This window comes from Mesocricetus auratus, unplaced genomic scaffold (assembly GCF_017639785.1).
Source record: "Mesocricetus auratus isolate SY011 unplaced genomic scaffold, BCM_Maur_2.0 Super-Scaffold_100031, whole genome shotgun sequence".
Lineage (NCBI taxonomy): Eukaryota > Metazoa > Chordata > Mammalia > Rodentia > Cricetidae > Mesocricetus > Mesocricetus auratus.
Window position 1 is genome coordinate 14420538 of NW_024429212.1, and position 16100 is coordinate 14436637.

Here is a 16100-nt window from a genome sequence, read left to right on the forward strand (position 1 = left end):
GGACCCTGCGGGCGGCGCGTGGGGCGGAGGCGCGTTGACAGCAGCGGCGGCGGCGGCGGCGGCGGGCGGGCGAGCGGCGGGACGCGGCGTCTCCGGTTCTTGGCGGCCGCGGCGGCGGCGTTGGCCCGGGATGGCTTTCATGGAGAAGCCCCCGGCCGGCAAGGTGCTGCTGGACGACACGGTGCCGCTGACAGCGGCCGTCGAGGCGAGCCAGAGCCTGCAGTCGCACACGGTGCGCGGCCGGGCCGGGGCGGGAGGGCGGGAGGGCGGGAGGCCGGGAGGCCGGGGCCGAGGACCGGAGCCGGCGGGGGCACCTGGGCCGAGGGCGGGCACCGGAGCCGGCGGGAGCACCAGGGCCGGGCGGGGGCGCCGGAGCCGGGCAGGTGTGCGACTCCGCGGCTCGGGCGAGCGGCGCGCGTTTGCATCTGAGCCCCCCACCCCCACCCCCGGAGCGGTTTAGAGGAGCCCCGGGTACCCGTAGTAAACACGGGCGAGCTCGTCTCGCCTACACACCGTCTTTTATGGGGCTTTAAAGCCGCGCTTGCTTCCATCCGGCCGCGCAATTCTCCTTTTGAAAGGCGCCCTGTGCGTTGTAATTTACAAGCGGCAAATCCGGGGACCAGTGAAAACCGGGATGCTACTAGCCTCTGGGACTTCACCGAGGAGACGATGAATGGGCCGGGGTCGAGGGGGGGCGGTGGGATCCCTGAGGTTGTAATGGTTTGTCAGGGCCACATCAGATTCCAGCTCACCGGCCTGCTCAACACAGCAGGGTTTGGGGCTTCATCACCTGCAGGCTAAAGCCCCATAATGCTCGTGTGTGTGTGTGTGTGTGTGTCTGTGTGTGTGTGTGTGTGTGTGTGTGTGTGTGTGTCCGTCCGTCCGTCCGTCCGTCCGTCCGTCTGAAGTTCTTATGCTGTCCTAAGAGATCTTTCATTCTGTGGTATTATTAAAGCGGGACTTTTTTGAACCCTAAGTTTCCTCTTGTTTTGTAGTTCCTGCATTGTTCAGACATACATCCTCAAGAGAAATGACTGTCCTTTCAAAAAACTCACTTGGTCTCCCTATGCTAACATCTTAAATCCCATCGTTGAAACTTGTGAAAAGCCACCAAAGTACCCTTGAGTTTGTTAAACTTGTAATTTGTTGCAAAGCGAGTATTTAAAGGGCCCGAGTTTAGGGCCTGAAGTAATCATTCCTTCCAATTGTATTTTTGACCGGATTGCTGGCAAGTTGTGTTATAGCCCTGCTAGAGCGAGTGTTGAGTCTTTTAGGTCTATGTGTTACTAAAGAGATGGGTACTTACGCGTGCTCAAAGACCTCTTCCTCTAGAGGGCCTTCCTTCCTTCATTACCACAGGCCACATGGACAGCACTGTCTTCTTGTCATTTCCTCTCTGCCTCGCTGCTGCGACGGGGGACAGTTCTCACTCACTTTTGGGTCTCAGTCTGGTAGCCTTTCATAGGTGTGTGCCAGATGGGTAAGTCAATGAGTCGAAACTGCATTGTGCCCCTTTACCTGTGTGTGTAAAGCGAGATTGTGAAAATCAGAACACGCTTAACGGGTGGGGGGAGATGGGATGGGATTCCGTCGTTATGCAGAGCTTTTCATTAAGACAAACACAAAACAATACTTTTAGGGCAAAAAAAATTAGCAGTTTTTATAATGATGACTGCACAGGAAAGGCAGTGACTCACAGGAGACGGAGACAGACAGAAGTGGGATTAAAAACCGTAACATCGTTGTCTTGCGTAACTTTTGACTGTTCTGGGCTCCTGTCATTTTAGCTGGGAAGTTGTGAGACTGGAAAAGATTGCCTCAGCCCTTTGAGGAGAAAGCATTGCTGATGCAAACTTCTGGGGCTACTAATGATTGATGAGTGAGTCCCTTGGAGACAGGAACGGCTGGAAAGACGTAGTTACTGAGTGTGGTGTGTGGGAGACTCAAGGCAGCTTACAGTTTGTTGGCCAAAGGGAGATGGTGTCTCAAAAGTCAAAGATGCACCCTTCCAAATACTGCTGTCCAAGAAGCGCTCCTTGGCTGTGGACAGAAACACATGAAGGGGGTATATAGTAGCAGCTGCCCTTTGAAGAGTGAAGCTGGCTATATGTGTGGAAACATACTTGTTTGGGCAAGTCACTGAACCCCCACCCCTTTTGTTATTGTTGTTTTGAGATGGGATCTTACTGACCGAGCTGGAGCTGGATATGTAGACCTGACTGTCCCGTGCGCTAAGAGATCCCATCCAGGGTGTATTCCCAGCTCACTCAGATTTTTATCTCTGATGAAGCGGAAGCCAGCCTGGAACCTCTGGTCTTCCTGCGTCTACCTTCTGAGTGCTGAGATGATAGACACCCACCAGCGTGAACCCTGAGTGGAAGAAGAAGGACACCACTGCTCCTAGGTGTGTTGGAGGAGGTTTGTTGTGGATAAAAGGGAGAGCGTAGCCAGAGACAGGGCCATCTGGGAAAGTCCAGAGTGGACATGACCAGACCGAGCTGGGCCGGGCTGGGGTGGTGTAGGGATAGAGAGGGAGCAGAGGGACCAGGTGCAGCAGCCAGGAGGCCCAGAGGCGCAAAGACACCAGGCAACCAAATGGTTGGATTGTGTAGGGAAGGGTAGCCCAGCCCCCTGAGTTGGAGAGATCAGGGTAGCCAGCCAGGAGGACCCTGAGCAGGTAGTAACTTGAGGGATTCGAGGAGGCACCTGGTGGCCAGACCTGGTTTGATATGTTAAAATAGGTGCCAGTTTTGTCCCTGGTTTGAATCCTAACATCCAGTAGGTCCCTCTTTTGTTTTAGCTTTGTCATGTGTGAATGGGAAAATCCGTGCCTGTTCTAGACTGCTCGTTACAAGGATGGAAAAACCATCTTTTTTGTTGTTGTTTTTGTTTTTTTTCGAGACAGGATTTCTCTGTGGCTTTGGAAGCTGTCCTGGAACTCACTCTTGTAGACCAGGCTGGTCTCGAACTCATAGAGATCCGCCTGCCTCTGCCTCCCTAGTGCTGGGATTAATGGTTCTCTTTTGTATATTGTTTCTTTTTTTTTTTTTTAATGGAGCACAATGACTGTAGCATCAAGAAGTCGATCAGAAGGGCTGGAGAGATGGCTCAGCAATTGAGAGCTCGTGATCTTTCAGAGGACCAGGGTTAGGGTTCCTAGCACTCACATGGCGGCTCACAGCAGTTTGTGACTCCAGTTCTAGTCCAATCCAGTTCTGGCCTCCAGGGGGACCAGGCAGGCAAGTGGTGAATATATACATGCAGGTGAAACAGCAATGCACATTAAATAAACACACACACACACAGACACACACACACACACAGACAGACACACACAGACACAGACACACACACAGACACAGACACACAGAACGCATGTACGCACACACACACACACACACACACACACACACACACACACACACACACACACACACAGCCCAGACTTCAAGGAATTGAAGTTTTCATCAAATCAGATGGGCTACTATTCAGGGGCAGGATGCTTTGAAAAGAAAAGTCTTCTAAACAAGGGATTAAGGTAAAGGACCAGCAGCAGGTGAATTGTAAACAAGATTAGGAGAAATAAGAGAAGACAAGGGAAATGTAAATTCCTTGCTGCATGAAGGGGAAAACAAAGTCTGTAGACAAAAAAGTACAGGTTTCATGGACCTGGAACCCAGGGGCTGTTCCTTGCTTGGTAGGGAGGCAGTGTGACCTCGTCACACTTCAGCAGTCTCCTGTTGAATATTCTTGGGGGGGGTCGTCCTCTGGCTCAGGGCCCACTTACTTTGCCTCTTGTTTTGGAAGAAAGACTGTTGTGCATATTTGTAGCATAAACATCATTTTTAATGGAGTAGTGAACCAGACAGTTCTGGCTTTCATAGAATTTTTGTTGTATTGGATCTGAGGTCCTTTCATTTTCCAAGGCTTGCACAAGTTACCTGCCACAACATATATGGGTTTTGAGTTTCTCTTTTTGGTTTGTTGAGCTTAGCTTCTTCTGTTTTATTTCGTTTTTTGTTTTTGAGACGGGGTTTCTTTGTGTAGCCCTGGATGTCCTAGAACTAGCTAAGCTCAACAATCCTGAAGCAATTTTTGATGCTACAGCAGTGAGTACTCACACCCGCCTGCTTCAAGCGTTAGCGCAGCTGTGACTACTCATTATACCCGCTGCTTTTAACAGTTGGCCGCAGTATAAGGGTGACGGATAAAGCATGCCATTTCTGCTCCTCCTTCTGGAGACCTGACTTTTCAGAAGGACAGAGGTTTCCGCCGCTGTCTGACACTCCTCTGCCACGCTTTTGTCTTGAAAACCTGAATTCAATTTTGAAGACTTCAGGTTCGTGTTTAAATGACAGTGCTTTAAGAAGAGGAAGAGAAACTGTGCTGCACTTCTGTTACCTGAGAACATAATGGTGTACATATATTAAATATATTCATACACCTGTCCGGATCTTGTTTACTAGCTGGAATTCTTTTACTTAACGTGTGGATATTTTGCATGGTGACACTTAATCAAGACAGTAACAGGAGTAGAAGGTTGTCCATTTAAGACAAGTTTGAGATCCACTAAAATCAGTTGTTGTATGTCCTTCTGCAAGCTTTCTATTTTCTTTGAGATCATTAGACGCCTTAGCTCTTGAAGTACAGCTTTAATGCTATAGGGATTTTGCCATTTGGCTAACACTGGCATGCTTCGTGCGTCCACCATTGCGCTGGAATTATTGATTCCATTCATATTAATTTTTGTTACAACTCTAACTGATGGAGGAGCTTCTAAGTGTTTAGATCCACACTCTCCTTTCAGGATATGTACTCTGTTCTCATAGTTTGTCCTTGGTGGCCCAGTAACCATACCTGCCCACATTGTAACTGTCAAGTCTCCATCATCTTCAAGGCCCCAGCTAACGGAAACATCACCTGCTCCTTTCTGTCCTTCAAGCCCTTCCAACAAGCGGAAGTTCCGAGGAACTCTGACTCCTGTGGAGATCCCCATCTTCTCCTGCTCCCGAGCTTAGTTTCTTAATTAGTGATCTTTTGAAAAAATAATTTTAAGATGGGTGGTGGCACACACCTTTTATCCCAGCTCTCTGGAGTCAGAGGCAAGAGGATCTCTGTGAGTTCGAGGTCTCCTTTCAGAGCTATTTGGAGGTTTCTTCAGAAGCCCGTGTCACGTCACACTGAACACTTGTGCAACAATTCCGGTGAGGGTATTTGCATGAACAAGTGCTGACTGTGGATTAGTGATTCAAGTGCAGTAAGGCCACCAGGGAGTCTCCTCAGCCGTCTGCCCATTTGTGTGTTCTCAGTCATCCCGCAAAACTTGATAAACGCAGTCAGAAAACCCTCCCTTGGCAGTGCGAGAGACTGGTAACCCAGTTCCCTTAGAGATTCTAATGTTTTTATTGGAAAACATTCTTTTCATACCTGATTTAGGGATCAGTGATACTCAGTCCTCATCGCTCACCTCTTTTGATCATTACCCCACTAGAAAAGTCTTGTAATAGAGAAAGAGTAAGAACGTGGTGCTGTTCCTAGTGGGGAATGTGGGGTTCCAGGGCAGGGATTTGTTTCGTGTGAAAAGTGTTTGTTCTTACCTAGAAGAGCAGAAACAGCCATTTCTTCCATTGTGATCTTGAGATTGTTCAAAATACAAATAGTCAATGGAAAGTTTAAATGTGTTACTTGTAACACAGGGGACAAGCCCTTGGTGCTCCTCTGCAAGGCAAGTGTCATTTCCTTCTAAGTTTCCAGAGGCTTTTGAGGGCTTCATAGGAAACAAAGATCCTTAGATTGCAGCTTTTGGCATTCTGAGAAAAGGGAAACTGGACATGGACTGGAACTTGTGTGTGTGTGTGTCCATGCCTGTGTATTTGTATGCATCTATGTTTCTTTGTATCTGTATATATGTGTGTCTGTGTGTCTGTATGTCTATATACGTATGTGTGTATGTAATCGTATGTGAGTATCTGTATTTGTTTTTGTGAGTCTGTATGTGTGTGTCTGTCTGTGCCTGTGTATTTGTGTATGTGTGTCTGTATTTGTGTGCGCCTGGGTATATATGTGTGTATGATAAAGTTGGGTGTCTACTTATCTTTTTGTTTTATTAAGTACTTATTTTTTTGAAACAGGGTCTTACTATGGAGCTCTGATTGGTCCAGAACGCACAGAGATCCATCTGACAGTGCCTGCTGGGTGCTGGATTAGAATTGTTCCCCACCATGCTAGGTTCAACCACTTTTTAAAAAAATTATTTCTTAATTTTTGTACTGTCTGTATGTATGTGTATCTTGTATGTGCCTGGTGCCCATGGAGGCTAGCTCTGCACTCTGATCTTCAGGCAAGCTTTATTTGTTAGATCATTAACAAAATATCACCACACCTACGGTGCTGGGATTAAAGGCAAACAGTCACCAAGCTAGACACACCCCCACCACACACACACACACACACACTTTTTTTTTTTTTGGTTTTATGAGACAGGGTTTCTTTCTCTGTAGTGTTTTGGAGACTGTCGGTCCAGCCTGGCCTGGAACTCACAGAGATCCGCCTGCCTTTGCCTCCCGAGTGCTGGGATTAAAGGCATGCGCCACCACTGCCAGCCACACACACTTTTTTAAACAGAGTTTTACAATGTAGGCCTGGTTAATCAGTATAGACCAGGCTGTCCTCTGACTTGAATCCCTCCCTCTTCCTCTGCCTTCCAAGTGTTGTAATTACGCCGGCTCCCCCTTGGAACTCTGTGCTCCCTTGTGCTCAAGTTTAGGAAGGGAGTGGTCAACTCCTCTGGTGGGTTTACCTGAACTGGGTGTCATTTTGGTTAGTTGTGAATACCATGCACACAATGGGGAGATTAAAGTCTGCTGTAAAGAGGCCATTGTCTTTGTTTTTAGGTTGAGACTTTGACTAAGGACACAAATGCTTTATCTTGGGTAAACACTTGGATTTTGGAGAAAGTTTCTCTGCAAATTGATGATGCTGGTGACCAAACTTGGGGGAAGTCTGGCCATCCTTAGTGAATAATAAGATACCAGTATTTCCTCTTCCTAAAAAGAGCACAGTTGAAAGCCAAAAGGAACTTTTGCTGTTACTATTGCTTTCGAATAATTGAGTTGCCATTTCTTGGTGACACACTTTATTGATGTGATTATAATTCAGCTTGGGAATTCCACTGCATTGTGACAGGAATCTACCCCAAAAGGTTTTTTTTTTACACTTATTTTTTTTTTGGCAATGGCTTTATATAATCCACAAATAGACACTTTACTCAGTGGAGGTGGACAATTCAGTGGTTCTTAGTATAATCACAGAGCTGTGACCATATCAGTACAATTTAGAATGTTTTCATTACCTCCCAAAGCAACCAGCCACCCCTTAATTATCCTGGAAAGTTTTATAACATTGCAAGATATTAAACTCAGAACACACTCACTCACTCACTCACTCACTCACTCACTCACTCACTCACTCACAAGTTCTTTGCTCTTGTGATCCTGTTCCTTTTTGAGTGTTGTCGGCAGAACAGCTTCGTATATTTACCTGTCTGCAAGCCTCTCAGAGCATCACTTCCAGGCTATGGATCTTAGGATAAAAATCACTGCTAGAAAGTAAACTAAAAACTGTGGCCGAGTGGTGCATCAGTAGATAAAATGCTTGCACAGCAAGCATGAGAAATCTGTATCTGAAGACTTAGATCCACATAAAAGCTGGGGGTGACAAAGTGTGCTTGTAACCCCAGAGCTGAGAAGGGTGGAGACAGGAGAATTAATTCCAGGGGCGGGATGGCCAGCCAGCCTAGCTAAAATAAGATCAAGGTTCTTCAAGAATCCCATCTTAAAGAACATGGTAGAGGAGTGATTGAAAAAACACCCTGATGTCAGCCTCTAGTTTCTATACATGCTTAGGCAGGCGAGCACACTCTCTCTCTCTCTCTCTCTCTCTCTCTCTCTCTCTCTCTCTCTCTCTCTCTCAAGTGAAAAAAACTGTAAGCTTGAAGAGTTAACTTATTTTAGTGAGATGTGTATTTAAAAATAATGTACTGTATTGTCATGCCATTTTATGAAAAGTGTACTTAAAACACTAGATGGATTATATACTGCAAGAAAGAAGACACATCGCTCTAGTCTGCAGCTTGCATAGGGCATTTTGGTGTGTGTCCACAGGGGAAGGGCAAAGGGTTCAGGCCCAGAAACAGTGTGTATGAGCCTTTGCCATGGTCCCACTCGCTAGTCACAGGAGCAACAAGTCCTTTCTCACTGGTGTTTGAGCAGCCCCGATGAGGGAGGAAATGAGTGGCGTATTGGTTGGGGGAATGCCATGGAGGTAAGAGGGAAAGCAGTCTTTTTCATCAAGGCATCCCTGCTGGGTCTCCATGCTGGGTCTCTCCTTGCTGGGCCTCTCCCTGCTGGGCCTCTCCCTGCTGGACCTGCCTTTCTCCCCGGGGACTCGGTGCTCTTCAGTGCTTTCCTCTCTGTTGAAGCAAAGGGAAATGAAGCTGGAGGAAGGCCTTATACACCAGCCTCAAGTGTCTGGCCAGTGGAGAGCAGCCCACTGGCCCATCAGAGCACGGAGAGTGGGCAGTCCCTTGTCATACCCTAGGCATTTCTGCGTGTGATCTTGCAGATCACCACACATAGGACAACGTCATGAAGATAATCTGGAGAGCTATTTAACACTGCTGACCCCTTTGTTAATAGTCTTTGAGAAAGCCCAGGGACATTCCAGTTCCTCTCTGTCGATGCAGCAATCCAAATCAGACCATATCAAACCGAATTAGAAAAAGCCCATGTTTAATGGATACAACACTCCCAGATGATCTTCAAGCCCCCTGAGGGGAGACAGGAAAGGGAGACCAGAAAACCACACTTCTGTTTTCTGGGGGGTAGTTTAAATACTCTGAGGGAGTGGCCTTGATCATCCCTGGGGGAGGGGTCATCATTTGGAAGGCTTTCTGAGATGCTGCAGGGTTTGGAGGGAGGTGGGGGAGGGGAACTTCCACCATAGCATTGCAGACTCTTTGGGTCTGTGGACTCCAGGTGCTGGGGTGAAACTTCCACCATAACACACAGGATACCTGACTAGCTTCCTACATAAGCCTTTCCTCTCCCTTAAGATGTGATGACCTTCCTATCTTCTTGCTACCTAAGACATACATACTTCTATGTTCCTTGCAAATTGCATTCTGTGCAAGCATATATTTATCTGCCTCCTATCTTGGTTGATTGATTTCCTGGGTGCTGGAATACCCATGCTCAACTTGTCTGCTGCTTTCTGTGTGTGTGTGTGTGTGTGTGTGTCCATTTATTGTATGACACTTTTCCAGGGAAGATGGAACACCAATCACAACTGTTTATTCATCCCAGATGAGTAAACTGACGACAGACCTAAATACAACAAAGACCAGCTTGGTAAGCCACTGAGTTTATTGGGATCAGTAACAAGAGCAGGGGTGACTCAGGCAGCTGCATCGCTGGGAGCCCACCCAGTCCAGCGTGTATGATTAGGAAAGCTGCAGCCCTGGAGCCCCCTTCATGGCTTGCAGGCAGCCTGACAGGTCACTGAGTGTCTCTTCCTGGTAGTTGTGCTGGTTCGGGTCTCTGAAAGACAGCTAGGCTGGTTGGAGACTGTCTGTCTCTTCCACAGTCCTTAGTGCTATACAAACTCGGGGAGGAAGGGACTTCTTGAGACATCTGGACAGTGTTTTTCCATAACTTGCTGTAGATATGTTCCATGTTTTGGTCACTTGCTATGTGAGGTGCTGAAGTAAGTAAGACAGAGCTGGTTCCCGCCTTTGTACATTGATTTCCATGTGTTCACTGTGGGGTCAGGCTAAGTATGGAAAAGCAGTGGACCCAAGCCAGTTGTGGGGTGGTGTTACGAGAAGCTTTTTTCTGAGAAGGAGCCGTTCCGCCAGCCTGGTTCCAGAGCCGCTTTCCCGCCAGCCTGGTTCTTGAACCGTATCAGTCCCAAATAAACACACAGGAGGCTATATTAATTATGAAGCTGTTGGCCTTTGCTTGTTTCTTACTGGCTAGCTCTGACTTAAGTAATTACCCCATAATTGTTAATCTAAGTATTTCTCTTCCCGGAGAATAGTTCCGGGCTTTCTACCCGATGGCGTTACATGTCGACTCTCTTGTGTTTCTCCTTCCCAGAATCCTCCTGGACTCCTAGTCCCTCCTATCTTGGTTCCGTATAGGCTCAACAGTACTTTATTGACAAATGCACAGGACTTCCCCCAACATCTCCTCTTTTCTGTTTAAACAAAAAGAAAGGTCTTAACTTTAACATAGTCAAATTGTATATAACAGAACAGTTATCAAGTAAGAACATAGTTACAATATTTTAGCAAGATTTAAAGAAAATATCATCTATCTCATTCCTGTGAGTCCAAAGTTCTATATGTAGCTTATCTTTTATCATAACTAAGGAAAACTATAACTATCTGTCTTCAACTCCATCAAAGACCACAGAAGGATAATATATAAACACTAGGATTGACAGAGACATATTACAGCCTGGACAGTCACCCGAAGTTCCTCTGTAATGGGGGAAGGCATAAAAGACAGCACACAGGAAGTCTCGCTCTCTTTTCCCGGAGTTCGGCTTCCGGTTCGGCAGTGGAAAACTGCTTGTCTTGTCTGGGTTACTTGTTTGGTATCTTGTGAGTAATTTCTACAATAAATACTTAGTTTTACTTCCAGTAAGTGTCGCTTATCGTTACAGCGTCCATTGAAGCCTACAGGGTGGACCTCATGGATGCCAGGCTCAGGGGATCTGCACAGCACTGGCAGGCGTGAGCAGGGTGTAGCACTGAGAATGGCGTCTTAGGAAACCCAACTGCCGCTAGTATATAGGGTCCCGTGAGGTGCATAGAGGAAGGTGCGGATCAGTGAAGTCAGGAGGCATCGTCTCTGGTCCATGACAAGATGGGACAAGGAAAAGAGCGAGGAACATGGAGGAAACGTTTGTCACGTCTGCTGCGCGGCCTGTGTCCGAGAACGTGCGGAGGGTGTCGGGTATTAATAACACAGAGACTCGTTCAATGATATAAAGAGAACTTTAAACAGGCTCCAAAAAGGTTCAAGAAAAACTTCCTAAGAAAAGCTCCCACCAGAGAAGCTTCTGCTCTCTCCTCTACCCTGGCTGGTTCTGCTCTGACACCAGAGGTGGATGTGTGTGGGTTTTTGAAGGTGCGGTTAGTCTCTGGACAAGGTCGAGGTCAGGGCGGTTTCCGTGGGAAGGCCTTTCCCAGGAACTTATTGTATCATTTTTAGTAAACAGGTTTTTACTAAACATTGTCTTACAGCTGCCTACTCCCAGGCAGAAGGGGAAGTGGCCAGGAACTTATTGTATCGTTTTTAGTAAACATGTTTTTACTAAACATTGTCTTATAGCTGCCTACTCCCAGGCAGAAGGGGAAGTGGGTCTCTGCTCAAGGTCTGGTGTTCCCACAATTCACCCCTTTTTATTTTCAAATGAGGCACTCCTGGCTTAGGTCAAGTAGGGTCACCCTCCCTTTCCCGTCTTTGGGGGACCTTGAACCCCTGTTTTAGGTGGGAGGGGTCTTCCCCACAGGTTGCCCGTCATCGGAGATACCCCAACCTTAAATCATCTGTAACCAACCTTCATGGCTATCGGGATTGCCATGGGCTAAGCTAAGCAATACTTGGTTACGGATCTCTTGCCTCTGGAACAAGGCACGTTTGAGCTCGGCATAAAGCCAGAATGCCTACTGCCACTGCCACCATTTCCAGGACCCCCATTGACATAGCGCCTCTCCATCACCATACCCATCACCAGATCTGGGCCATAACATTCTACCAGCCTTCATCTGTTACAAGGGTAACATGCACATGATTTACATTCTGTTACAAGGGTAACCCGCATGTGATTTACATTTACAATTTGATAAAGTGTACAATCGTTTCAAGATCTGCTCAGGAAAGCATTTAGAAAGTGCACTTGCACAGATACATTGGGCACAATCATTGATGTTACACATGTAGCATTATGAAAAATATGAACAATAGTTGTCACATTAGGACAAGTTGCATTTCTCCAGAAAAATACACTGGCCTAGTCGTGATTCCAGGAATAGGAACCATCAAGTCTGATATTTCAAGTGACCATGTCCTGTTCAAATACTGAAAAGAGGCTTTTGCCACTCATCATAGTCCATATCAATGTCCAAATATTTTAAATGGGTCCTTTTTTCCCCTAAAGGGAAAACTGGCAAAATGAATTCTGTTGTTTCAAGGTGTGTCAAGGGCAGACAGTTAGTCTTTCCAGTTCTTTGTTGGCTTCGGGATGAAAACTCACGGGTCCGGAAGGTTAATGCAGCAGGTCTGTTGAGAAACTGGAAATCTCGAACTGACTGTTTTCTTTCTTTCTTGGGCTGTAGATTCGATGACATCAAGGGTCAGGAACACTGATTTAGGAGATCTCACTCAAACTGGCTTAGGTAGGCTCCCATGGTCTCAGGTCCAGTTTTTCTCTGCTCCATGCATCTCACTAATTGGTCTGACAGCTGCCGAAGCTTTATTCTTTTCCTACAAGAAAACACAAACATGCCCTCGACCCCAAATTAGGGTCTTCTCCACTGTCTAGTGTATGGATGTCTCCATTTGATCTGAGCAATGGTTGCTCAAGTTCCATCATGCCAGAATCTGTCTGAAGCAATCTGTCTGAAGCACTGGCATTCACATTATAAAATTTTTAAATGAGGAGTGTATTATTTGATGAGTCATGTGGGGACTGGGGACATTATTCCCCCTTTTTTATTTTCTAAAAAAATTTTCTTTTTTGAACTGTTGAAGCTGGACCATAACAGTAGAAGGATTTGTCTACCCTCCTTGGTTAACTATCTAGGTAAATTGGGCTTACTAAATAACTTTTGAAAATTATTTGAAGTCTGTGAGCAGTCTTTCCCAATCTAACCTGTAGAACTCTCACTAGCTGACAAGGCCTCATTTGTATCTTAAATTTTTCTGTTAAAACATTAACAGACTGGCTGGATGTTCCTTTTGGCTATATTTAACGCAATCTAGGTAGCTTCTTAACTATTTTTGAAGGGATTTAAGTATCCTTTTAATCATATAAGCAGTTCACACTCACACATTCGCAATCACATTTCATACATACCGGTGTGGCCACACCATACATTCAGAACATACATGCATCTTTCAGTCATCCTTTTTCCCTAGGTCATGATTAGTCTGTTGCAATGAAGCTTCCTTAATTGAAATCTATGTAAAAGAACAACTCCAGCCAATCCTTGAACTAAAAAGGTTAAAAAGTCCTATATGTTTTTATCATTCCTCCATTTGAGCTACAGTCATGGGGTACAGCCGTACCTACTCCTTGTAACTCTGTAGATGCAAGGTAGAGAGGCCAGGCTTTTGGCCAAAAGTTTTTAGAGATGACTCACAAAATAGAACTTAAATGTAAACAAAATTTTCCATTCCATATACCTTTGTCTTTTTCTTTTTCTTTACTTAATACCAGTACCTCTTTTACTGTTACCAAAAAAAATTTTTTTTTGAGTCAGGGTTTCTCTGTATTGTTTGGAGGCTGTCCTGGAACTTGCATAAAGGTGTGTTGGGATTAAAGGCGTATGCCGCTGGGAATCTCTTGGATTCCCCTACTTCCTGACCCTGGTATCAGGCTTAGGAGGGGAAACTCAGAATGTCTAGTTTCTGACTTTATAATCTCATTGGCAGCAGCCGCTTCCAATGTATTATTGGTGTTATAAAAATTGATGAACAGGGAGCTGGAATGACTAACTGGCATCAACATGGGGGGGAATCCTCACCAACGCCCATATTTCACTTACCTGAGTGTTCAGCAATGGTTGGATCTTTATCATGGTGAGCATTCCTAGTATCCGGAGTAGTATTGGGGTCGACATGCCTGATGCACCGTTCGGGGACCCAAATGGGCTTCTCACTTCCTGGAGGGAAAACACAAACAGCCCCTCGGACCCTAGCTAGTAGGGGAGTGGGTGGCTGCCATTTTCCTGTAATCAAATCCTTCCATCTGACCCATCCCAAGGACTGGGAGGGTTTGTTCCAATGTCTCTCCATAGCAGACAAATTATTACGGTCTACGGTCAAAAAATTTAAAATGTAAAGTATGGTGGATAACTGAATATTGGGGAGGTAACATACTCCCCTTTTTTATTTTCTTAAAATACTGTTTGAGAGTGGCATGGGTGCGCTCCACAATAGCCTGTCCCGTGGGGTTGTGAGGAATACCAAATGAATGGACAATGTGATGTTCCCTGCAAAAGGCAGCAAAGCGATTGCTGGCATAGGCAGGGCCATTGTCCGTTTTTAGGGCATCGGGTACGCCCATGTAGGCAAAGGCCTGTAGGCAATGAGAAATAACATCTTTAATCTTCTCTCCTGAGTGGAGAGAGGCAAAAATCAGTTTAGAATACGTATCCACAGAGACATGCATATATTTTAATTTCCCTGCCTGCGGCAGGTGAGTGACATCCATTTGCCAGAGATGGTTGGCCCTGAGGCCCCGGGGATTTACCCCTCATTGGGAGAATTATGATAAGGGGCACAATCAGGGCACTGAGAGGTAATCTGTGTAGCTATGGATAAGGGGCACCCAGTGTGAAATTTAATGGAGCGGGCATTTAGATGATACCTCTCATGGAGCTGGTGGGCCAGCTGCTCCTGAGTAAATAAGACCCTAGGGCGGGTCAAGGAGTCAGCAATTTCATTGCCCTGGGCAAGGGGTCCTGGAAGGTTAGTATGTGCACGAATAAATCCCACATAAGCAGGGTGGATGCGCTGCCAAATAAGATGTTGGAGCTGAACTAATAAGGAACGAACCTGGGAGGTTGGAAGAACATATGGAGAAGTTTCTAAAGGTCTAACAATGTTGGCAACATAAACACTATCCGTATATAAATTAAAGGGCTCTCCCTCAAACATTTGGAAAGCCATCAAGCAAGCAAACAACTCGGCGGCTTGTGCTGACATCTGCCCTATGGGTACCCTCTTCCGTACCTGAGAAGAAACCACCACCGCGAAACCCTTGGAGGAGCCGTCTGTAAAGACTGAGCGAGCTCCAACTAGAGGGTTCTCCTTTAAAATCTTGGGAAAGATCACAGGGTGTTGTTTAAAAAAAGACATCAAGGGGCTGTTGGGATATTGGTTATCAAACTGTGCGCCTGTAGATGTAATAAACAGGGTCCACCCATCATGGAAGATCTGTAGATGTTCCACCTCCTCCTTACCATAAGGAAGGATAATTTTATCAGGACTCTTTCCAAAGGTTTGAATGCTAAACTTGTGTGCCTTCCACAACAATTGTAAAATGAGATCATAGTAAGGGGTCACTACCTTCTTAGGGAGGCTGACAAATGTACCCAATAAATAGGACCAGTCTGCCAAAACACGGCAGTGGGCGAAAAGCTAGATGAAAGTACAACCAGAACAAGGGGCTGCCCATAATCTATACGCCGAAGGTGGGCTTGCTCTATACTTCTTAACAACAATTGTAGGGCTTCCCTGGCCTCTGGGGTAATCTGTCTAGGGGAAGTTGGAGCAGGGTCCCCAGGAAGAATATCATAAAGCACTTTAAGAGCCCCTGTTTTAATAGAAAGAGAAGGGCGAAACCATTGCACCTCTCCCAAGAATCTCTGCCAATCATGAAGTGTTTTTAAATTTGAACAATCGATTTGGAGTCTTTGTGGCCGGAGGCCAGTTTGTTGAATTTGATGACCCAAATAAGTATAAGGGGGTCTCTTTTGGATCTTTTCAGGAGCCAAAATAAATCCTCGGGCCTCCAGAAGCTCCTGTAGCTCTGCAAAGGCTATGTAACATTGTCTTTCTTCGGCCGCGGCCAAAAGAATATCATCCATGTAGTGGATAATGTAAAGATCAGGGAACTTACGTCTGAGGGAATCTAAACAGGCAGCTACATAAATCTGGCATATAGTTGGACTATTAGCCATCCCTTGGGGAGCACCACCCATTGGAAGCGAAGGGCAGGCTCCCTAAAGTTAATCGCAGGAAGGCTAAATGCAAACCGAGGACTATCTTGAGAATGCAAGGGAATAGAAAAGAAGCAATCCTTCAAGT

At 46.1% G+C, this 16100-nt stretch overlaps 1 protein-coding gene across 17 annotated transcripts in view; it reads left to right on the forward strand.

The window, feature by feature from the left end:
* Positions 1–48: 48 nt before the first annotated feature.
* The window catches only part of Pxk (PX domain containing serine/threonine kinase like), a 73954-nt gene continuing 57902 nt past the window's right edge, over positions 49–16100 (forward strand). For 11 of the 17 annotated variants that reach the window (XM_040733489.1, XM_040733490.1, XM_040733491.1 and 8 more), the window contains exon 1: positions 50–232. In XM_040733489.1, coding sequence (XP_040589423.1) covers positions 131–232 — 102 coding nt within the window. In that variant the 5' untranslated portion in view covers positions 50–130. Of the gene's footprint in view, positions 233–1359; positions 1481–2242; positions 2405–16100 lie in introns of those variants that run through there. The other 6 variants (XM_040733492.1, XM_040733504.1, XM_040733505.1 and 3 more) reach the window with 3 other exon arrangements.